At 41.3% G+C, this 23448-nt stretch overlaps 2 protein-coding genes across 4 annotated transcripts in view; both read right to left on the bottom strand.

Annotated features, from left to right (window-relative positions):
• Window positions 1-584: 584 nt before the first annotated feature.
• On the bottom strand, window positions 585-8862 carry ubac1 (UBA domain containing 1). 2 transcript variants are annotated; one of them, XM_079690196.1, is made up of 11 exons: window positions 8403-8862; window positions 7107-7227; window positions 6939-7012; window positions 6729-6836; window positions 6449-6551; window positions 5455-5563; window positions 5035-5347; window positions 4343-4429; window positions 3886-4024; window positions 2859-3014; window positions 585-2824 (listed from the first exon to the last, which is right to left on the bottom strand). In XM_079690196.1, exons 1-10 carry the CDS (start codon window positions 8538-8540, stop codon window positions 2899-2901), a joined length of 1308 nt encoding a protein of 435 aa, XP_079546322.1. In that variant the 5' UTR covers window positions 8541-8862; the 3' UTR covers window positions 585-2824; window positions 2859-2898. The 2 variants fall into 2 exon arrangements, with proteins under 2 accessions (XP_079546322.1, XP_079546321.1); XM_079690195.1 differs by having other exon boundaries at window positions 585-3014; window positions 8403-8861.
• Window positions 8863-9917: 1055 nt separating this feature from the next.
• notch1b (notch receptor 1b) overlaps window positions 9918-23448 on the bottom strand; it is a 51387-nt gene continuing 37856 nt past the window's right edge. Inside the window, exons 22-34 of one of the 2 annotated variants that reach the window (XM_079689185.1) lie at window positions 22823-22955; window positions 21772-22029; window positions 21139-21251; window positions 20018-20592; window positions 18908-19342; window positions 18296-18444; window positions 16115-16328; window positions 15700-15790; window positions 15265-15427; window positions 13825-14123; window positions 13267-13414; window positions 13035-13132; window positions 9918-12698 (exon numbers count right to left, since the gene is read on the bottom strand). In XM_079689185.1, coding sequence (XP_079545311.1) covers window positions 11361-12698; window positions 13035-13132; window positions 13267-13414; window positions 13825-14123; window positions 15265-15427; window positions 15700-15790; window positions 16115-16328; window positions 18296-18444; window positions 18908-19342; window positions 20018-20592; window positions 21139-21251; window positions 21772-22029; window positions 22823-22955 — 4014 coding nt within the window. In that variant the 3' untranslated portion in view covers window positions 9918-11360. Of the gene's footprint in view, window positions 12699-13034; window positions 13133-13266; window positions 13415-13824; window positions 14124-15264; window positions 15431-15699; window positions 15791-16114; window positions 16329-18295; window positions 18445-18907; window positions 19343-20017; window positions 20593-21138; window positions 21252-21771; window positions 22030-22822; window positions 22956-23448 lie in introns of both variants that reach the window. The other variant, XM_079689184.1, reaches the window with a different exon arrangement.

Here is a 23448-nt window from a genome sequence, read left to right as displayed (position 1 = left end):
TGCTGGGCTTTCTTGGCGAGTGACGTGTTGTTGTTCTTCCAGGAGAGGTGCTCAGTAATGTGGTTTTGCTCACCTGCTCCACAGCAGCACCATTGATGGTCAGTGGGGTGGGGGTGTCGACCTGCATTTGTTTATAAATTCATTTTGAAGAATTGTTCTTGGATTTCTAATGTTTTTCTCTAAATGGCATAATAGTGCAACAATAGCTGCTGCTAAGGGTTCAAATGAATATAATTGTGTACCAAACTGACATTTAAATAAAAAAATGATCGGTGAGAATTTAGCTTTCAGCTAGCCAATCTGAGATAAGAAGGTAAAACCAATATATGTTATGGTGAAACATGTCTGATTTAAAAAAAAAAAAAAGTGAATGTATGGAGTCAATAAATAAGTACAAAATATATACAATACTACACATAGCTTAAGGATATTTCAACCTTATCGTCTGGAAAGTACTAACTGAAATAGAGCACTTAGACCACGCATTAGAAATAGAGTGCATAAGAGAGAGCACTTTCTTGAGGCAATGAGTTATCCCCTGTTCGATTAGTCACCCATTCAAAGAAAACACTGATTCCAAATAATACAGCCACAAATAAAACCTTTAATGCAATAGTGATTTAAATGCCAGTAGCCAGGAGGCTGTCTGAACAAACAGACCGTGAGAGTATATTGCATAGGTTGTTAATTGGGGACAGTCCTGCATGAAAGCTGAGTGAAAAGAAAAACCTGTGCCTCCAACAATCCTTCAGTGTCCCTCAGCAATAAAGTTCCTTTTCTCATGTTCCTGTTGACCATTTTGAAAGGTGTCTGCGTTTCCTGTGGAAATGTTTTCTTTACAATCTCCCAGTGTTTGTTTCAAGATATTGCGGGAGTGTTGCGTATGCATACTGATGCAAAGCATGGAGGTGGTGGCTGGTCACTGGGTCATGATGAATGTCCACTGCAGTGCAGAACGTGGTGTAGAAATCCTTCTTTATTCAAACAATACTTTAAGTCACACTGAGACCTACCAGTCCATGAGCACATTTCACAATGGTTTGTAAAAACAACATTTGAATCATTAAAATTGTTTCACATTTGTAGATTAGCTTGAGGTTTGCTAAAAAATGCTATAAATAAGAGCAAGTTGCTAGTTTGGCTTCGATATAAATAATGTAATAATACATAGTTCAAACAGACACTTCTCTCTAAAAACATTTAAATATTTTCAAATATTGCATTTACGAAACCATGTCTTTTAGTGCTCTTATTCATAAAGTTCTCCACAGATTAGTTAAAGCCATTTTCAAATGCCAAAGTAGTATGGGGTGAGCAGAGGTTTGCCATAAGGACAGGTTTAGAAAAACAATCTCAGCCTCCCTGAGCAGAAAGTCACATCAATACCACATTTTAAATATTGAATAAAAACACTCAAAAGCTTGGCAAAACACACCACCCTCCATATTGATTTGTAACTCTCAGTACAAGCAGGATCGGCCTTAGCATGCCTTTTCGTAGCTTGAGATGTTCACTACTCAATGCAAAGGCTAATATTGTTGAACACCCATTGCAGTTCACACACTTCTAAAACTCGAATCAAATCTATTTCTTTAAAGGTCAACAGAAGTCCTTTGCTATTGCACAGAAATACAGGGCATTTTTCAATGGATAAAACTAATGACAAGGCAGGTTATATAGTGACATTTTGGTTTTGTTTTGACAGCATAAATGTCCACTGCTCTCAAGAAAAAGAAAAAAAGTAAACCAAAGACCCAACACAGGTTGCGTCTCAAATTCTATTATTTCTTTGTGTATGAAGATGCTTTCCCCCTGCAGCATGAAGTGAACACGCATTTTCGTCATTCAAATTTAAGGTTACAAAAAGGCAAACCCCTTTTATATTAGGCGCAGCTTCATTTCCACATTCCACTACAGCCTTTAGAGACAAAACATGAACCCTTCTTTCAACTTCCTCAGTGCTGCAGTGAGTCATATTCATAGAGGTGAACAAGTGCTAAATGAGCGCAACATGATAATATGACATTCAAGAGCACATTGACAATAAACACACAGGCCTAATATATCCTTTTCTTGTAAAAACATGACTAAGACACAAACAGTTTAGTGTACAGCTTTCATCTAAAAAGGCAAGAAAGTCAAATAAATATTCTTGAAGAAGCCCAAGGACAAACGTTCTCCACTTTTTAGAGAGAGGTGGTTGATTTACAGTGACCTCACAGGTGTGAATGGAGCGAGAGGTAACCGGTCTGAAAGCCCGTTTGAAACGAGCTTAAGCAAACACACAATACTTAAACAACCAGCCTCTCAATTATAAGCAGTTACTTTGATAAAAACTAGAAAAAGAGGAAAGAAAAGCAAATTGTGATACTGACAGAAGTCTTTCAAACATTCACCACAAATGAAATGTAACAATTTAAAGAGACAGACAAAACTGTAATTGATATTTAAATATTGCAAAAAATACAAAAACAGTTTTCTTTGAAGTGTAAACATTGAATTCATGTCTGATGTCATTTCTGCACATGGAGAAATTATATAAAATAAATCATGTCTGTCATGACTATAAATTGTTCTCATTAAAATGTAAAAACATACTAAATCTCTTTTTTTTATTATTACTGTAATAATGTTTATGTTAACATTTCTTCCGTATAAGTGTATTTACTGTACTGTTATAAATAGTTTATATGTGTAACATCTGAACTCATACTCCTCCAGCTTTGTCTTTACGAGGCAAAAACAATACTCGTGTCTCTGCCGCACCCAGATACACACACACATCCATACCCACGCTCACACACACACACACACACACACACACACACACACACACACACACACGCACACACACACACGCACAAGCTGCCGCAGTCACACAGGGGTCACCAGGAGGCTCTATGTGCGATTGAGGGTCTGGAAGATTCTGGATATTTGGAGCATGACAGGGCCGGTCTCAGGGTCGTTCATCCACTGCGTGCTGTTCAGAGGATTCTCCAACATGTCTTCAAACGCTGTGCACAAACACAGGGGGAACCCGTAAGGAATAGATATTTGAAAGAAACAGCAGCCTTTCAAATATCTTTAGAATTAAATGTAAAAGCGATTTTGTTCAAACCCCATTTTGTTCTATAGATTTAATTGATGATATACATTTTCTATTGGTTATTTCTCGTTAGAAGTAAAAGTAGATTGTTCAAGGTCTTTTCACACCTAACCTGTACAGCTCAAAATTAAGCCGGTGCCCGTTTGGTCCCTTTTGATTAGGGGGGTGTTAAAGCTCTAAATCAAACTCGGACCAAACAACCAGCTGGGGATCACTTGAAGACACAAAGCGTATCAACCACTTTACATTCTCCTAGCAAAGTGTTAGCAGCATTAAATCAAAAGCTAAACTACAATTAAAAGCATCTGCTGATTGCCTAGTCTTTAGGAAGCAATCCTTTTAACTGTATAGCCTAGGCTCAGAGTTAAAAAGTAAATCTGTGGCGATTTGCTTGTAATTATTGTATGATGTAAGAAGTGTAGTTCCATGAAGCAGACCAAAACTAATGACTACCCCTGTAGCTTGGTTTGACAGATGTTTTTGCAGCACCATAGTGCCATTGACACTTATCACACCAGCCCAAATGAGCTGTACTAGCCAGACAAACAGACTCACGTTTGTTTGAACTAAACCAAAAAGGGTAGGTGGTAAAGCACCCTAAACAAAAAGTGCATTGTCTCTTCTTTTGTCAGTTAAGAAGTTCATTGCATTTTTTTTTATTAGTTTTTTTCCCCCCGTTTCTTTTGAGCCTGCCTCGGTATGTTTGCTGCAGATAGTGATGTATCCTTTTGTACAGAATGAGACTGTAATGTCCTGGAGTTTGAACACTCCTACTTTACCTAGCAGGGTCTTGGGATTGGTGAGGCCTAACTGGACCACTGGATTCTCCAGAATGGCTTGGAACAGCGGGCTGTTGGTGTCGATGCCTTTGTCCAGATCTTCTGGAGAGGGTTTCCTGTCCCCCAGCAGCCACTCACACTGCAGGACGGAAACATGTATAGTGAGAAACCAAAACTCCCATATAGTTTTAGAAAATACATTAATATTTCGATGGACGGCACAGTATAGGATTTGTATTCAGATTATTTCCTTTTACTTTCAAATGGATATGGTATGTTTTGCATTGTTGGGCCACACATGGTCTTTGTAAAAGACTGCAAATAGGAAAGCTTTCTATCAAAACCAAGAAGGCCAAATCACTATCGGCTGCTGCTGTATTTTTTCTGTGCTTCTAACTAATTTACTGCTCTACCAGCTCTGCTTTCAGACACTCCTGTCGTGGAGGAGTGGACCTACCGCAGCATCCTGTTGGTTGTTATTAACCCTCAGAGCATCAACCACTTCCTTCTCATCAAACCCCATCTCCATCAGCGCAATGACAGCCTACAGAAACAAAGAAAAAGACAATGTGTTTAGTAAAAAAAGTTCCAGTCTCATTAAACAAGACACACAGCCAATGTTCTATGGAGCTCAGCAGGTGACTTGGGGGAAAAAAAAAGATTAGCAGACAGTGGAAGAAGTAGCTAGAAGTACTCAAACAGCAGTGTTTTAATGGAAGAGAATTGTAATCACTTTTCTATTTTCGGAGACACCGTGGAGCTGTTCCCTTGTTAAACTGAGGTACATTAAACTCTACAATTAGGGAAATGAGAAGACTGAACATAATTAAAGTGACATAAAAACCTTATGACTAAAGCCACTAAACACTTAATATCCATGAGTGCACATTCCAATGTCTTTTTATAAGAGTCTGCCTCTGTTCATCTATTACATTTCTAAATACTGAATGTCAGATGATGCCGTTACAGACTGATCACTAACATAGTTAACGCAGCCGTTTCTGAAATAAAAATAATTTTAAGATCTTAGAGCTAAAGGATTCAGTCAGAAATATGTGCACTATAGAAAACTCCAAGATGAGCTATATGAAAGTATGTAAAAGCCAGCGTAGTACTGAATGAAAGCTCAGACAGGATGAAGCCACCCACTCTGGAGTCTGGTCTGAACTCCCGTTTCCTGCGGATCCTCTTGAAGATCTCTGTTAGTTCGTCCTGCCTGCTGCTCTCTTCAGAGCTCGCCTGGCTGGATAGACTGCGGAGAAGGTTAGGAACAGAGGCGGAGGCCGATGCTGAGGCGGAGGCCGATGCTGGGGCAGAAGCAGAGGCTGAGGCCAAAGGGCCCGGTGTAGCAGCTGCTGTGGCCCCTGCTGCCCCAGAGGAGTCCGGGGCAGGTATAGGTGCGTCTACAGAGGGGTCGTCTACATGCTCAATAAGCCACTCCATCGCCTGGGTAACTGACATGCTGCAGAAAGAAATATTAGATGAGGAAAACGTGTTTTTGTGCCGACCTATTCCAAATACTTTGAGTCATTTCCAGTTATGAATAAGTTGTTATTCAAAAAGACTTACTGATTCAATCTAAGGGCTTTGATGGCTCTGCTCTCAGGGAAACCCATCTCAGTGAGCTGCTGAAGGGCGGTTTCATCCACCCGGTCCTCTTCATCTTCATCCAACATCGCTACAAGACGAAGAACAACAAAGAGCTCAGATATCTGAGAATAAGAGTTAGGCAATGTGGGAACTGTCTAAAACAATACACATGAGGACTTAAAGTGTTCCAGCAACAATACCTACTGAAGTACTGCTCAGGCAGGTAAAAGAATCATTCTGAGGGAGGCTTACTGTGTCTAATGACAAACACTGAGAAAGTACAAAACAAACCATCTAATTTCTCAATTCGTAAGAGCAATCAAATTAAAATAAACTCAATTCAATTGCGGCTCAGAGGTTTGCATTACTGCTGAACCGGCGCCAGCTGAGGCTACGTGGAGTTATCCCCAACCCTGTGTTAGCTAACTCCAGGTGCTCACATTTCACACGTCAACTGGAAACCCTGTACTGCCCCTAGATGTAAATGTCTGTGTGTATGTGTTGCAACACACTGCCTGCTTGTCCTTGCCGTAACCTGCCTCTTGGGCAATGAGGTTGGCTACAGCCTTCCACAATCCCTCATAACATTGAAGGTGTAAAGAGGATTAATAGAGGGATGGTGTTTTTTTTAGATTGCCCTGTTAAAAAAAAAATAATAATGATAAATTCTAAACGTCCTACCTCAGGTTTAAACATGTATTATGTGTTTCTACAAAAACATATTTAGATGCTGTAATTTTCGAAAATGTTTTAACCCGCATCCCGGAAAAAAACCTTCTGCTCCGATTGCCTTCTAATGAGATTGCATGTGGCATAGGAAGGGGAGCAAAATCTGATTGGCTTGATGAATCCTAACTGATTGCAATGTCCTATGTATTCTATTTGTGGGTTAGTAGGCACTCAATGTGTGTGCACAATCATAGAAAAGGTGACTGTTGATGATCTGTCTCCTTTATGGCATTGTACGCTTTACCATTGGCCTTTTTGAAGAGTTCAACAGCGTCAGGGTTCAAGGCAAGAAGTTTCTGGGCGACTTCGATGAGAGAAACCAGGATTTTTCTTAGCTCCGTCTGAAACTGGAACAACACAAACACAAGAAAAATACTTAACATATTTGATCCAATAGCACATGTCTAAATTGGTAGGATAATTATTATTCATACAATGCATTTTAGATTTAATAATCTATACTTTTTTGTGATTAGTTTTTTATCAACCCTGTAAGTGAAATCTTCCACCACCCAGACCCTTACATCTCTGATGTTATGCTGGGTGACAGTGCGGTCAGTGTGGCGCGTGGACAGATTGCCGGTGGCTTTCAGAATTGCATCTTTGTCTGGAGCCTTGTTATCTTGTTTCTTCTGTGACAATAAGGATAGAAAACAAAGAGAAATAATTAAAGGCAGGAAAAATAAGGCCACAACATTTCTAGTGCAGAATTTAAAATAATAATAAAAGCTTACCTTTTCTTCTGAACTAACTTCTGCCATCTTTGGAGGGGTCGGCGGCGGTCTTTTCTTTATGAGAAGCAAAACTTCTACAACATTTATGAAACTTGGTCAGTTCAGGGAAAACAGTGTGGGATCGTCATGATCAGAAAACGGGTTAAATAGGTCATTACAAATACAAACCTTTATCTTTTAGATTTTCATCAGCGACAGTTTTGCTGTCTGTGAGGACTCTCTCTGTAGCAGCATGTATGAGTTTATGGTGGGTAAGTGTTTTGGGGTCTTCTAGACTTCCGTGCACATACTGTAAAAACAAAACACAATACAAAGCATCTTAGCAGACAGCCGACAGAAGAGATGCACCTTTTGACTCTTTATATTATCGCGTAATTGATCAATTATTGTTTCAATTAATCATAGAATCTAGAATCTGCAAGAAAAAGTGACATCTTCAAACTGTGTTTTCTGTTTGAAGAAAAGAGCAAAGCTGTAAATATTGTATTTACAATGTCATAGAACCAGAAAATAGGAAATGTTCACATCAGAGGAAGCTACAATATAGTTGGCATTACACTTAACACTTTGTTTAAATTATTGGTCAATATTGAAAATGTTTGTTAATTATTTTTTCAGTCAGTAATTTAAAGCTGTAACAAAAACAAGTACAGTTTACCAGCAGCAAATAAATGATTAAAGCTAAAGCCAAATATCAGACCAATACATATTCTGAGTATGTGCTGCATATCTCTTTGTCATATAATTGTACATTTAAAAAAGACTAATCAAAACCGGAAAGCGTCTTTGAGTTTTTAGAAAAGCGCTATATAAGTCTCATGTATTATTATTATTAAAACATTTTTTTTAAACTGGGACTGAGAGATTTGAACAACTCTTTTTATTAGGTTCTGATGTGTTATAGACGTATCTACTAATTTTAAAGGCCACTAATCAACTACTTATTTTAGCACTAAAACTATAAAAAGGTAGATGATGTCCAAGTAAAGTTAGTAAATGAAAGCCAGATGTCTGGTAATACATTTCTATTTTCAATGTGAACTCTGTGTTCATTTGTTGTTGTCACACAGAAATGTGTAATTGAATCTGCACACTTCTCACGTCGTCATGAGAAACAAACATCATTAGTCTGCCACCTGAGGTTATGCTATATAGGCCATAGAAGGAGAAGCTATACGAGCTGTATAATAATAGACAGCCAGTAAAGCAGCATGCCTCTCTGTCTAGCCACCACTGTTAACAGAAAAGGGGCAGAGACGGACTTTTAGCTAGGTAGCATGAGAGGGGCAGCCAACCTGCTAAATTATAAATAGCAAGGTCTACCCAGTTACTATAAATACAAAGCCAGTGACACTGACACTGACAGTTTACACAGAGGGTTGGGAAAAATGCAAACACCCCAGGCAGAGGAGTGACAGGACAAAAAAAACAACAAGGGAAAACACAAACAACCCAAAAACCTACATGTTTCAAGCACTTCTCCTTCAGTTTCTCAACAGTGGTGTCTTCCGTGACCTCCTCCAACCACTCCGTGCCGTCCATGGTGCATATATGTATTTTCAACACTTTCCCGGCGAATATCTTCTCCTCCTGGACGAACATAGCTGCAGTCTGAGGGGGAAGAGTACCAGTCCAGTGACGTTAGCTAGCAGCAGTTGCTATGTGCTCCTGGCAAGCTAGCGTGCTAATGTTAGCATCCAGCTAGCCGTCGCTCCTTAAATCCTCCGACAGCTGAGTAACACAAGGCGCTGATTAGCTGAGGGCCATCTCCGCTTTCCTCTGCCGGCTTTCGCTGCGGTGCCAACCGGCTAGAGTTCTCCGTGACCACCGAGTTGTTTATTATTCCCAGCAAACAGACAAGCTGCCAGACAGCGAGTACCCTATTTTTACTGTAATATTGGAACTTTGAACTTCAACGACGCAACTGCGCGATGCATCATGGGGGCCGTAGTTCTTATGAGGCAAAGGCCGTCCAGTGGACACAAAATCAGCCCGGTTCATAAGCATAAGTGTAGTGTTGCCTGTGTGTACACACGTATCGTATCATTTTTGTTTTTTAACTGGTTGTTCACTGCCCATGTAATTGATATAATTTAGATTTCAATATATTTACATTTTGTCATTTAGATGCTGAAACATTTTAACAAATCTTCTTGTATTATAACTTCAACAATTTGGGATACTTTCCAGTAGCCTACTGGGTAACTTATTACCTAAATATTCTTATTTTAACATGTGAAAATATGAAAGTTTGCCTTCTATAGGAGAACAAAGAAACGGAATATGGAAATAATTATTTGATTATATTGGCAAAATATTTAATTCACAAATATGATTCCCACATTGTACCCATCAGTTGAGCTCTGATACTTAAACTAAAATAACTATACATGAAACTCACCCCAGTTTTAAAATACACCAGTAGTTAGGCTGTCTGAAATCAAAATGTGCAATGTGGTAAGCTTAAATATTCCCTTAATGTGTAAGGTTTTCCTAAAAACACAGAAGCAGTCACGAACTTTAGATTACTTCGGACCCATAAATAATTGTTTTCCTAGTAGTTAAATGAGGCAATGGAAATACATACGTCAGGCAAAGATTGCTTTATTTAGTTTTAACTTTCCATGTTTCCACGAAATAAACACGCTGAAGTAACTCTACAGCTGAACCTTATATTTAGGTCACTCAATTGTAAAATGTAACGCTTATACTTGCCACCACTAGAGGGAGACACACACAGTAAAATAGTTGCACTTGGCCCTTTCAAAATGTAAATATGTGCAATGCTTTATTTTATGAATAAAAGTCCCTTTCAATTAAAACCTATTGATTTCATCTTGGAATGATCGGAACAGTTTTTACTGTATTTATAGAACTACATCTGTAATGACTTACTAGCTAATTGCTTGTTTCACACAGTGTGTATACTCAACATGGATCTTTAGTGAAAGTAATAAATAAAAATGAAGACAGTTATCATAAGTTCAAGACACCAGGTGCCTTTTTATTATGACAAGAACATTTTTTTACAAATTGAAAATGAAAAGGGTAAAATACATTTCTTGTAAAGTATACATTTATACGGGGAAGGAAACATATTGCAGATATCATTACTACAACCTAATGTTTAGAAAAACAGAACAAACATTTTGTAAACTCTACGAGGGAGTGTCTCACAAAGTACTGAAGCCGAGACAACAGAAAACTTGGCCAACAGTTTCTTTTTCACAAACCAAAGTGTAACAAAAACATTTAATGATATGCACAAATGGTTGCCTCAGTGGATGTAATGTGTTACAGAACAGTAAATAAATATTAATTTATTATACCTCAATATTTATGTGTTTTTTCCTTTTTATGAGAAAAATGTCTCCTAACAATATATCTATTTGTAAATAGTTCAAATTTATTTATGCATAAGGGACATTAAAATACAAAATATAAATTCTGTTTGACATTTTAGAGGCTGTTGACTGGTGCGAGACCTATCAAAATTGCATGCTTAAGACATCAGATTTCTTAAACAAAATCTTGCTTACAAGGGAATTATACAAAAAGGAAGAACACAGCCATAGGCTCAAACTAATAGGAGGGAGAGGGGAAATTCCTTTTCCTTTTCCCTCCGGACAAGATCACACACTGTGGCCAACGGGCCAGTTCTCAGACACCAACCGATGCCTGTCTTAACTGCCAATCTCCAAGATGGCTGTATACTGTACAACATATCACATCTCCAACACATCTCTACACATGAACACAATCAAATCTAGAGGCACAACGTAATGTTGTCCCATTGATTCAAGAAATGTACACAATTGTAGAGAGCATAACTAAGAATTACATGATATTTTAAAAGGGGGGGCATTGTGAAAACATACAGGACATGTGTTCTGTTAACAGTCATAACTCGTTTATCAACGACTGACTAAAAAATATTTGCCACACTAAGAACAAAACACTGAAATAACACTGAACTTAAAATATGCTATATAAAATGCCCAATAATCACAAGTGTATTTATAAACAAGATTATACAAAAGCGAAATATAAACAAAGATTGGGAAATCATATGAAAAAGGCAAAGACTAAAACTCCTTAAGGAAATAAATACCCAGTGTGTATGCTGCGGCTTCACTGAAGAAAATAAATGCTAAAAGAAAAGAGACAAAACTCTGTCCTGCGTATGACCCTGCACCACGGATCCCCACCATTACTGTAAGCAGGCAATGCGTATAAATAAGGCATTAATAAATAAAAAGAATGGATGAAATAAAGGTGTAGCTGTTAGTATAAAAGCATATCAAAATGTCCTATGAAATCATGTTTACAGTTTTGCCCTTTTTCTTTTCCATTTTCAACAAAGAGTGCCTTCTTATAATAAAAAAATATACAGCAGCTCATCTGGGCGGGAAGCTTGTTTTTTTATTTGAACTGTTCAGGTATATGTCCCATCTGAGACTGCATGCTCGTCGGTGGACTTGAAATGCCCTCCGACCAGTCGGACATGTTGGAGTGAGGAGAAGAACTGGACCACTGGTCGGGGGAGCCGGGGGAGGGGGTCAGAAAGGGGTGATCAGGCACCTGCACCTGGTGGTTTGGGGTGTTGTCCATGGGGCCTGAATAGCTGTGCTGGGAGGGTGGGGTGAGGAACTGGGTGCTGGGCATGGACTGGCTGATGATCTGGGTGTCCTGCGGCAGGATGGTGTGGATGGGTAAGCTGGAGTTCCCGCTGCCCTGCTGGAGCTCCGGGGAGCCCAGCTCGCCGCTGATGAAGTTCTGGCTGCTGGTGGTGTTAGAGTTCTGGTGCTGCAGCTGGATGCTCTGCTGCTGCTGCTGGAGCTGCTGCAGGTTCTGCATCTGCTGCATCTGCTGCTGCTGCTGCTGCTGCTGCAGGATGTGGGGCTGCGGGCCCAGCCGGCTGTTCTGAATCCCCTGGTAGCTCATCATCTGAGACAGGCTGTTGGCAGGGTGGCCGTTATGGAGCGCGGCCATCATGCCGTGCTGCAGGGCTGCCTGACCCCCGGCTGCTCCTCTCATGGGGTTAAACTGGCTGGACTGGCTCATGTTGCCGTGCATCCTGGACAGCCAATCGCATTGGCCGTTGATAGCGCCCTGACCACCGGCGCCAGACACGGGCATGTGGGTGAGACGGGGGGGCAGCGGGTCAAACTGCATTCGAGCCAGCTCCTGCTTGTTTGGCATCACCATGTGGTTCACAGACAGGTGGGGGTCGGACATACCCTGCAGATGGTTCAGGGACACAGGTGACTGCTGGAAAGGGGACGTCATCATGGGCGGCGAGGCCACGTCAGACACGTAGCCGTGTGGAGACTCCAACGAGTCAACCGGTGACAGAACACCTGAGCCGTCCAGCAGGTTTCCGGACTTCCCGTCCTGCGAGTTCTTCTTCTTCACCTTCATGTCTTTGCCGTCCTTGCAGCCGATGCCTTTGGCGCTGGGCTTGCGCGCCTTCTTGCCCTGGCCCTGAGGCTGGTGCTGCTTCATACCCAGGTAGCCGTTGGGCGAGCAGAGGGGGGGGGAGAGTGTGGTGCCCATCGACCCTCCATGCATGTGAGGGCTCCGTACCAGGTTGTAATCGTCCATCAGCCGCACGATGTCGTGGTGCATTCTTTCCTGCGCAATGTCTCTGGGCAGCCGGTCCATGTGGTCGGTGATTTCTCTGTTAGCAAAATGGTCGAGTAAGACCTTAGCAGTCTCGAAGCTTCCTTCCCTCGCAGCCAAGAATAGAGGCGTTTCCTCCTGAGGCAGACAGAAAGGAGACAGCGTGTTTAGAGACTTTCAGGAATGCTGTTTCGGAAGGACGTATCATTATTTGTCTTCTTAGCTGTTAATGTCTAAATAATTTGTTTTCATACAATTCCCATATCCTGTGGTTATTCATTGTGACTTTTATTTATTTATATCAATGAATTATTTTTATTTCAAAATGTGGTCTGTTTTTTCCCTTTAAAAAAAAAAATCTTTTTCAGTCTGTTTATATTTTGTGAAGCAATTTGGGCTGCATGTTTGTATGGAAGATACTATATGAATGAATCTGGGTTGTTTTACAAAACTAAGAGCAGTTTTTTTTCTCACCTTGTTATTTTGCATGTCCTTGTTGGCACTATTCTTGAGAAGTACAATTGCAGCCTCCACGTTATTTACTGCTGCGGCCCAATGCAGGGCTGATTTACCTGCAGAGGTAAAACAAAAAGATTAGTATTATAAAGCATTTTTAGATGCAGTTAAAGCTCTGATTTAACTACATAAGGTACTTAATTGCAATGATTTGAAAGCTTATATCATTGGAATAAAATGGAAACCGTACCAAAATCATCGATTGTATTGACATCAGCGTGACAGTTTATGAGCTCCTCCACCATGCCCTCCACGGCCAGCCTGGCAGCCAGGATCAGGGGTGTCGTGCCGTCATGCATGCGGGCGTCCAAGTCTGTAGCACGGTTCCTTATCAGAATCTAAAGAGACACATATCACGTTACTCCTTTTATTATTTTGACTTCTGGTCTGCAATAATATAACGATTATTTGACAGCTTTCCTTTTTAGGGCCACAACAATTTTTGACTGGAATTTTACCAATGAATTGTAAAGTCTGTGAAATGTAAAAATGACAATCCTCATTTCACACAGCCCAGGAATCTTCAAATAGTTACATTTGTCTAAAAATCCAAACCCAAATTATTACAATTAATTAATTAAGAAATATAAAGAATAGGAAAGCAGCAAATCCTCCCACTTGAGAAGCTAGACAGGACTAATGTTTGGCATTTATATTATATATCTTAAAATTATAATTGACTGCTAATTTAACTCAATTGTTTAATCCAAGAAATAATTAAGAAATAATCTTGGCATCGAGAACCCACCTGGAAGACCCCCTGAGCGTCAGCGGCCACAGCGGCGTGGAGAGGCGTCCGGCCCATGTTGTCCTGCACGTTGGCGTCTGCGCTGGCCTCCAGCAGGCGCTTGGCGGCATCGGAACGAGCGTAGCGGGCGGCGAGGTGCAGAGCGGTCTCCCCCGTGCGATCGGTCTGGTTGTGAAGGTTGGCACCCTGGTAGATGAAGTCATTGATCACGTTGGCGGAGGCGTCCTCCTCTTCCTCACTGTTGCCTGTTTCTAAACCTCCCCCGCTGCAGGAGGCGATCATCAGCGGCGTGAATCCATCTGGACAGGGGGGGGAGAGGGATAGCGTGATTTAAAGGAAGGACTTGTCCTGCATGGTCAGCACTGCCCCAGTGACGGCTTCAGGAGCCTCACTTCAAAGCAGCAGGCAGATCAAACCAAAGCAACATACAAATCGAATGTGGATTTGACACTTTTGCCTGTGTTGAATCATCACAGCCCTCTCCTTTCGATAATGGATTTTGATCAAGGCCCCGGCGCAGGAGAAGCTTCAGAAGGAAGGCGAAGCTAGGGGGATAGAGGCTGGGGCTTGCTAAAGCTAGGCTGCTGCAAAAACTGAGAATTAATATCTAACTGTGAGAGGCAGCTCAGTCAGTGGACTTGAATAGGTTTTCTCCTCTTCAAAAGAATAGCAAGCCCCAGATCTCACAGATTTGGTCTATTCAAGTGCATCGATCCCTGACGGGAGGGGAAAAGTGTGCTCTAAAGTTATTAACCCTGTTACTTTGATTCTTTTAGAGCTTTTCTTCAGGGAATTTGGCACTTACTACAAAATTGGGTTTTTGCATTTGATGCCCTCATGGTTTTTTGTAATGTGGAATAGAAAAGAAAACAGAGGCCCATTACTGGTCAAATGATTAATCTGATCAGGAATCAGTGTTTTCCCCCAGGCGCCAGGCTTCCAGCCGGCTGCTTTGAAGAAGATCCTTTACCCTCAGGACATGGGGCTTTAGCAACTCCTACATGCGCGATTATACACACACAGAAAACGCACACACTAGAAATGTGAAAGCTCAGCTCAGAAAAGGCATGAATCAATTCAGAAACACACACACCCACTACTTAAAAATGTTGGTTTAAAAAGTTACAAGTAATTTGTGAAATTACTTTTAAAATTAACAAAGATAATTTTGTTTCTAACAAATATTGATGAGTTTTAACCTTTAACCAACCTGAATAGGTTACAATTTCTTTCAAAAAGGGATTATATTCATATTTTGTCACAAAATTATAACTAAGCTGACATATTAAACAATTACATTTGATCTTTAATAAGTTCTTTGAAGAAGTAATTTAGAATAACAATTAAACAAAGATAGGTCTGAATCCAATGTTTCTATCTACATGTCCCCTGACAATTGTACTTAATGGTAAGTGAGTAAGCACAGGTTCGGTCACCCACCTGGTCCCCGGACATTGACATCCATGCAGTCATTCTCAATCTCGCCCTGAGGGGGTGTGGGGGCGATGGAGGGGACGCGCAGGTCGGCGGCGTCCAGGTGCTGCTGCGTCCACTGACGGTGGTCCGTCTGGTTGTCCACCTCCAGGATAGCCTGTTCGTCAAACTGCTGCAACAGAAACAGCAGGATGTGATGCAGATGAAATTCAGCATTAGAGTTTAAATTAAATTAAATGTCAGTATATTAAAAAAATAGATTTTAAATTGTAATGCATATATTGTAAACATTAAAATGCGAAACAACATTATCTTGAGTCCCTTATAGAGGTCAATTGTACAAATTCCAGAATAATTTTTTTAAGAAATTGTTTTTGCAGTTTAAAAACATTTAAAACTCCTTAAAAGCTCCATTGAGGTGTCATATTTTAGTTTCCTTACCCTAAAGCGCTTTGCATCCGAAGGCTCGTCTTCTCCCCAGTCATTTTGCGCGTCGTCCATGAGTGAAATGTCCGAGGCGTTCTTCAGTGGCCTGTGAGGAAGCAGAAAAGCCAGTAAAGATCCATGAACTCTGCTGCCTCCATCTCATCCAAGGCACTCACCATTAATGGTGCAGCAATGCCGAAAAACAAAAGCATTGATTGAATCCATACCCCACCCCTCTGCCCCAACAAGTCAATTAATGCGCAACCTAAATCCGCTATATCATTATCATTAATGATCCAGGCAAAACACCCCTTTCCCAAATTTGACTGATCACCAGTTACACCCATTTTGACCATCAGAACTAGCCCTTCACCTGACCCGCGACGAAATCAGGTACCTGAACGCCACTCTGTGAATAAACAAAACTTACTTTAATCCCACAGAATCCTCTCCGACAGGCTCTCGTCTCTTCTTCTTGCTGGTCTCGGTGGTCTTGAAGCCCTCGGGGAGCCAGAGGCGCCCGTGCTCATGGCGGCGCTTTCGGGCAGCCACCATTCCCACTCCTAGGAAGGCCAGTATCCCAATGCCGGCCAGGACCAGGTAGATCGGGTAGAGGTCCTGCGATGGCGGGGGGTCCACACCGCCTGGTAGGAAAAGTGAGGACATGGTCAAGACGTGGACCGACCCAGGATCAGCCCGAGTGTTGGAGCAGAGCGAGTCCGGCTCTTCCTCGCCCCCACGGTTCCCACTCCAAAACACACCACAACCAGCAGTGAGCGCCAGAAACTGACTGACGATCCTCACCGTTTGTAAAGCTAGCTTCTACTATCTATTCAGTAATAATCAGAATTGCTAAACACTTTTCATCAAAAAAGGAAAAAAAGGATGGGGCGTGATAAAAAAGAAAAAAGGGGAAAAACGAACATCACCACCTCCTCTCTCCCTTTTCAACCCAGGGTACCAAGAGACAACTTTACCATTTCTTCTTTAAGAGAAAAAAAGGAGGGGGATTAATGAACTTCAAATTACTGCACGCGCTTTAAGCTGTAAAGACGAAGGATTTATTAGGATTTTCGAGATAACAAAGACTCCCAACTTCTAGCACACTCCCGATCAATTTTTCCCCTTCTCTTTTTTTCTACTAACGATTTTGAAATGATAAACTCCCCCAACCTAAACCCTTAGAGATGCATTAAGTCCTGGTATTACATTCGGCGAGGTGAAGGTTGCAGCAGCCCCTCACACTGTGGGATGAAGTGTGTGTGCGTGCATGTGAGAGTGTGTTATCTGCGGATGTATATGTGTACATGACTGTGAAAGGCAGAGAGAGACAGACAGATAGAGATGGAGTGTTATATTGTGTGAGTAGGGGGTTGGTTGAGTTGATTTGCAGCAATTAACCATTTTGGAGCCTGAAGCCAGTGGATTTACACACAGAGAGAAGGATTGATTGTTTAGGCCATGAGATTCACAATTGCATTTGTTCAACGCTGCATAACAAATACACAATCAAAGAGCGGTAGGGTTAGGACCCGACCAGAGGGCAGGGCGGATACGTTCAGTTTGAGATGAACAGCACGTGTCTTACCCTCTGGTGTGCATGAGTGTGAGTGTGTGTTTGTGGGTGTGTGTGTGTAGATCGTAGAGCAAGGCCTCAAAGGATCGTGCCAGCAGGTCACATTTATCTAAATTACAACTCTCGTGTTTTAGATTTTGGGCTTTGTTTTTGTTTATAACCAGAATAATTAATTAATTTGAGTTGTGTAATTATCAGAGACCGCTGTACAAAAATGACTTTATACATGACATGACTTGGTTCATCGTTCATCGTCAATGCCTGAATGTTGGCACCCCTTATGTGGAATTGACTTAAAGTGGACCTATCATGCTATATTGGAAACATATATTGTAGGGCCATACTTATACAAAACATGTCTGTGAAGTTTTTTGCTTAAAATACCAAACAGATCACCCATTGTAGCCATTTATTTCTGAACCACAAGGACATTATGTTACACATATTCTCTCCAGTAGCCTACAGCGTTAGCTCCATGGCTAGCTCTGATTGTTAGCATGCTTGCTAATGTAAACACACAGCATATTACTCGCATTGTTTCTGATACAGCACATAGCTTGACATGTTCTTTCTTAAGTGTTTACCACTAGAACAGTGCCATTATATGTATTATATATATATAACAACTTTACTCTAAGCCTCCAACATCCTGCTGAATACACAGACACACAGCTGCAACTGTATACGGAGACGATAGGTTGGGATGTGTCACGTCAGCCGGATGTCGCCAATGACGTTATAGGAGCGAAAATTCTGGATCTGCTTGTTCGCACCTTTCTTTTTTTTTTTAGAGATGTGGGTACGGAGGAAAAGAGAGCGGGTTTTGTTTTCTGACACTTTGTGAGTTCCCTGACACACCGGGGACACATATTTATGTATAAAAGACATACAAAAGTGCATTTTGCATGATAGGTCCCCTTTAAAAAGAATCATGAGGAAGAACAGTTACCCAGTGCAACATGATGCTTCTCTACTGAAACCTTACAAACAACATATTTTATTTGAACCATGAAGACCTAAATAGGATGTACTCACTATAAACTGCTTCGATGGTGTAGGGAACGTCCAGTTTGCCGCTGGAGGCCAGAGCTCCGAGGAAGGCAGCAGCATCATCGGTGCTCTGGAAACACTCGGTGGACTGCTGGAAACACTGACGGTTGTCCACCTCCAAGTGAACCATAGAACTGAAGAGAGAAGAGAAGGCACACAGAGAGGTCAAGTTAAATCTACATATTTAAACCTATTTTGACCACTGAAATGGGAATTTTAAATACAAAATTAAATGAATTTAATGCATGACGATGCCTTTATCCAGCTACAATCACTGATGACAGGAAAGATAAGCAATCAGTTACAATCAAAGCCTAATCATTGTCCTTTTACTGTGTGACGCACTGAGCGCCAATGTTTGTGAATGGGAAAGTCGACGCAATAAGGCTTATTTGTAATAGAGAGTGTGTAATCTTGTGCCACATGCAATATTTTACATAATTGAAATACAGGCCAATATAGACAAGAGCACTTGTCTTTCTCGTGCAGGTTCAGCTGCCACAAAAGCTGCAACCTCTTTTTATGAATTAGCTCCCGAATCCTTAAAAACGTGGAGTATAGTTAAAGACCAACACATCTCAGGGTATCTTTGCTCACCCTTTGATCTGCAGGTGATCCAGCTCCCTCCTCACTCTCCTGCTCCCGCCCACCATGTCTTTCAGGCTCCTCTTCATCACGTTCAGCACCTTGCCAGGAACCTCTGACCAGGAATCCACTGAGCGCTTAACTGTGTACTTTTTCAGCTCGTGATCGTTCCCGTAGTATGGGTACACCATCGTCTCGCCCTTGGCGTCCTTTCTGAAGACCACGTTGGTGCGGAGGACGCGGCTCAGCTCGCGCAGGAAGCCGAAGGAGTTGTTGAGGAGTTGCACGGGGGCTATGTGCACCACCAGGACCAGCTGGCCCACTGCGAGCTTCTCTGGCATGCTGTTAGCGCAGTCCAAGCCGTCCCACTCACACTCAGCATTGTTGCAGCCCTGGTCGCAGTGGCCGTCAGCGTAGTGGTCTTTGCAGTACTGGTCATACAGAGGACTGCAGAAAAGAGGTTAAGTTAGGGGTGCAGTTCATTATATTCAGTATGACCATGTTTAAGAATAATAATACCAAGCACTATTAAAGCTTTAGATAGCAATAGATGGCTGCATCACAGAAACACAAATGTAGACTTAAAAAGGAGTCACAAATAAACCTCATTGAATTACTATCCTGCTCCAGTAATGTCACATGATCTGGGTTCAAACAGAAGCACACACACTGTATAAAATCATAATATATATAACCAAGTATCTATTGTGAATGAAATATATATATATTTGTTTGTTAATTAAAATATATGACCAGTTTAATAATCAGTGTTAAAACTGTAATTTGTTTTTGTGTAGCATGAACTGGGCCAACTACAGTGTATAATGACAATAAAGGTGAACCTTAAATCTTCATTGTAGGCCGCATTGACAACAAGTTCAAATTTATATTATTTCGAAAATATGGATTCTATTTAAAAAGTTAAATCCTGGCCTGGAAAATAAAACTTTAGTGCATTTTGAGTTGCCAAACTGTGTAAATTCGAACTTTTCCATTTAAATAGAAAATACAATAATTGTTTCGTTTTTGGATCTGCTTTGATCTGTCAGTGGCACACTACAGCCTGTTAAATACAATTCCACTAATATTTCAGTTTTAATTTCAACTCCAAACACTACTCACTTGCACTGTCCTTCCAGATTCTGGCAGTCAAACCCGTCGTACAGACACCCGGCGTTGTCACACTGCGAATCACACTTCCCATCGTTGAAGTACCGCCAGCACTGCAGAGAGGCCGAGCAGTTCTTCCACGGATCGTCGAAGTTGAGCGAGCAGTCTCCGTTGTCCCAGCCACAGGCGTGGTTGTTACAGAGCACGTCGCAGTACTCGTTGTGCTGAGCTTCCTCGCACAGCGGGATGTCGCAACTGACCTCCACCTCGGGAGGCGGCAGCGGGATGTCGTGTCCGAACCCTCCCTGGAAGCTGTAGTCCAGGATGTGGCAGCGGAGGCCGTTGAAGTTGTTGGGGCAGACGCAGTTGTAAAAAGGCGCCTCGGTGGTGTACTCACACGTGCCACCGTTGTAACAGGGGCTGGAGTTACAGGGGCTGTCAGTGGGATACTGGCACTCCGGCCCGGTGAAGGATGGGGTGCACAGACACTTGGGGTTCTTGTGGCCGGAGATACAGGTGCCTCCATGACGACAGTGAAGGCTGCCGCAGGCCTGGGCGTCATATTCACACGTGGAGCCGGTAAAACCCTGTTAGAGGAGGAAAAAGATTAAAATGAGGATTACAATATGATCTTGGAAAATACTTCAGATCTCATTATTATATTGTTCTATTTAAATAATCATTATAAAATCTATTATGTGTGCATGTAGGTCAACTATGTGTGTATGTGTGATTATCAGAGGACACAAATGTATTCTCATGATGACAACAGTCTGGTCCCCATTAATCTTTCTCATAGGATAAGTTTAAAGTAAAAGAAGGTGGTAGTGCTTCCCGAGGATAGTGACATGCACAAGTAAAATAATATAAAGCTTTTCTATTGATAAAACATATATATATATACTGTATATATTTTTTATCAAATGTATAAAATATGGCAGTTAGGCCTTTTGGAAAAAAAGAGTTGTTCAAGCCTCAATTTTCTTATTTTAAGGATAATGTTAAAATAAATGATGTAGCAGTTTTTTTGTATTTCTCTGAATGTGATTTAACATAATATTGTTACAAGTGACAGTGATCTGCCTGTCTGTGTGTGTTTACTTGAAAGTGTGTAGGAGTGTTTAGGTACTCACAGGAGGACATTTGCAGATGAAACCGTATTGTGTGTTGCTGGCTACGGCGCAGGACCCTCCATTGCGACACGGCTTCCCCTTACATCCATCAAACACAGTTTCACAGCGTTCACCTGAAGAGTCACACCCATATATTATGTCACTTTCAAAAAATATCCTCAAATGGTAACGTTTTCCGAGATTGTTTAGTCCAACCAGCAGTTCAAAACCGAAATAAATATATAATCTATGGTCACATAAGACACATATAAAAGCAGTCAAATCCTTACTTATGAAAACATTTTTTTTTTTTTTTACTTTAAGCAATTCATAAAATAACTGCAAATGCAACAGTAATTGATTAGTTTACAGTGTTTCATTTCTATTTCAGTGCAAGTTACATTTTGTTGCTCAGCTTAATATCATATCTGTATAAGGCCAAAAAGGCATATACAGGCATAACAGGAACCGAGTAAAAGTAAAAACAAAAACGGATTATTGTACAACATTAGAATAAGAAAGGGCCCTAGGAATTCAAATGTTTTTCATGGGCTGGGAATCTGAAAAAACACCTAAGCAACAGCACATGTTTCTCCCTCATTCTCTAAACTGACACAAAATTGCCACCTCGTTCCCCCCCGACCGGCTGTGTACCTGTGTATCCGGTGCGACAGTCGCAGCGGTAGCTGTTGGTGAGCTGGATGCAGCTGTGCGTCCCCCGATAGTCACAGGGGTTGGAGAGACACTCGTTGACGTCTCCCTCGCAGCGCTCCCCTACGTACCCCGCAGAGCAGATGCAGTGGTAGCCCCCCACTCGATCCACACACTTGCCCTTGTTGAAACACTTGGGCTCGTTGGTGACCGGGTCGGTGAATGGGTTGCAGTCGTCCATGTTGATCTCACAGTGCACACCTGAGGGAGGAGTAGGGAAAAGCATCATCAGCTTTCAATCGGAAAACAAACGCATTAACGTTCAGAACCTTTTTATAAATAACTGCCTGATCTAAAGCCACAGGCAAAAAGAAAAATGTAGTGTAGGAAAAAACTGCCACATAATTCCCTCAAAAATGGGAAATGCCTCATTGCTGCAATGCATTATGACCATAGAGGGTAAAAGCAGGAACAAACCTCAGAAATACAATTAACTACTTTAAGAATTAACAAATAAAATGAATACTTATGGTGTCCTGCTTCCACACGGTAACCCTCTTTAAGTTAAAATAGAAGCAGAAAATCGCAGTAAGAAACAATTATTTTGTAAGAATGAAGTAAATAATTAAAATCAAGTTTATATATTCAAAAACAAAAATAAGTTTATATATGTGGTTAATAAAATAAAACAAATCTGAATAAAAAGGGGGGAATAATAAAATCATAAATATAAAAAATGCATAATTTAAGGTTGATTTTCCTAAACTTTTTGTTAAGGCCTCTGACTTTTTTTTTTATTATTAAAAACTCTCATCCTTTTTTGGATATGCCCAACTCCACTGGCAATTTGGGCAACACACCCTCTCCTCACAAGTGAGAGAAAAATCAATGTCATATTTGACATGAGGAGGAAAGGATGGAGGCACGACAGGAGGAGGAGTTTTGCAGACATGCCCCGGCTGCTGTTAAGCCCTAATTAATGAAGCGTGGAGACAAGGGAGGAGGGGATGGAGGGGCAGAGTGGTGTGGAGGAGTGTGCGTGGGGTCTGCTGACCTTGGGTTCCCCGGGGACAGGAGCATTTGTAGGTATTGATCAGGTCAATGCAGGTGCCCCCGTTCTGGCACGGCTGGGAGAAACATTCATTGATCTCGTCAGAGCAGTTCGTCCCCACGTATCCTGGCAGACACTGAGAGAGCAGGAGAAGAAGAAAAAGGAGAAGAAGAAGGAGCCGAGAAGGAGGAAGAAAAAAGAAGGCGGAGGAGGAAGAAGAGAGGGGAAAGTTTAATCAATGTGTGACATGAAACAGAGATGTTTTTTTTTGTTTACCTGGCTGTTTTCTGGCCTCCATCCTGCCAAGGCCAGCAGATCCAGAGGAGATTAACATAACCAAGCTATTTTCCTGCTATTTATAAGCAGGCCTCTTCATTAGCAATGCCTGGGGTTGTTTAAGCTCGAAGGATGCATGCTCTACATTCAGGCATTTAACACATTTAAAAATAAAGGTTTGAGTTTCAAAATAAAAAAGTAAGACAAGACTTGCAAACTGATTAAGTTTAGCCAAGTAGAGTGACAGATGACACTCAACTTGCAACATTAAATTAAAACGAACTTGCTTAGCTGGTTTCCACTGGAATAATGTCCAAATTAGGTTTATCTTAACAAGTTACAAAAGGTATAAC

Source organism: Notothenia rossii (assembly GCF_949606895.1).
Source record: "Notothenia rossii genome assembly, chromosome: 6".
In the NCBI taxonomy this organism is placed as follows: Eukaryota; Metazoa; Chordata; class Actinopteri; order Perciformes; family Nototheniidae; genus Notothenia; species Notothenia rossii.
This window is presented reverse-complemented; position numbering and strand designations above follow the sequence as displayed.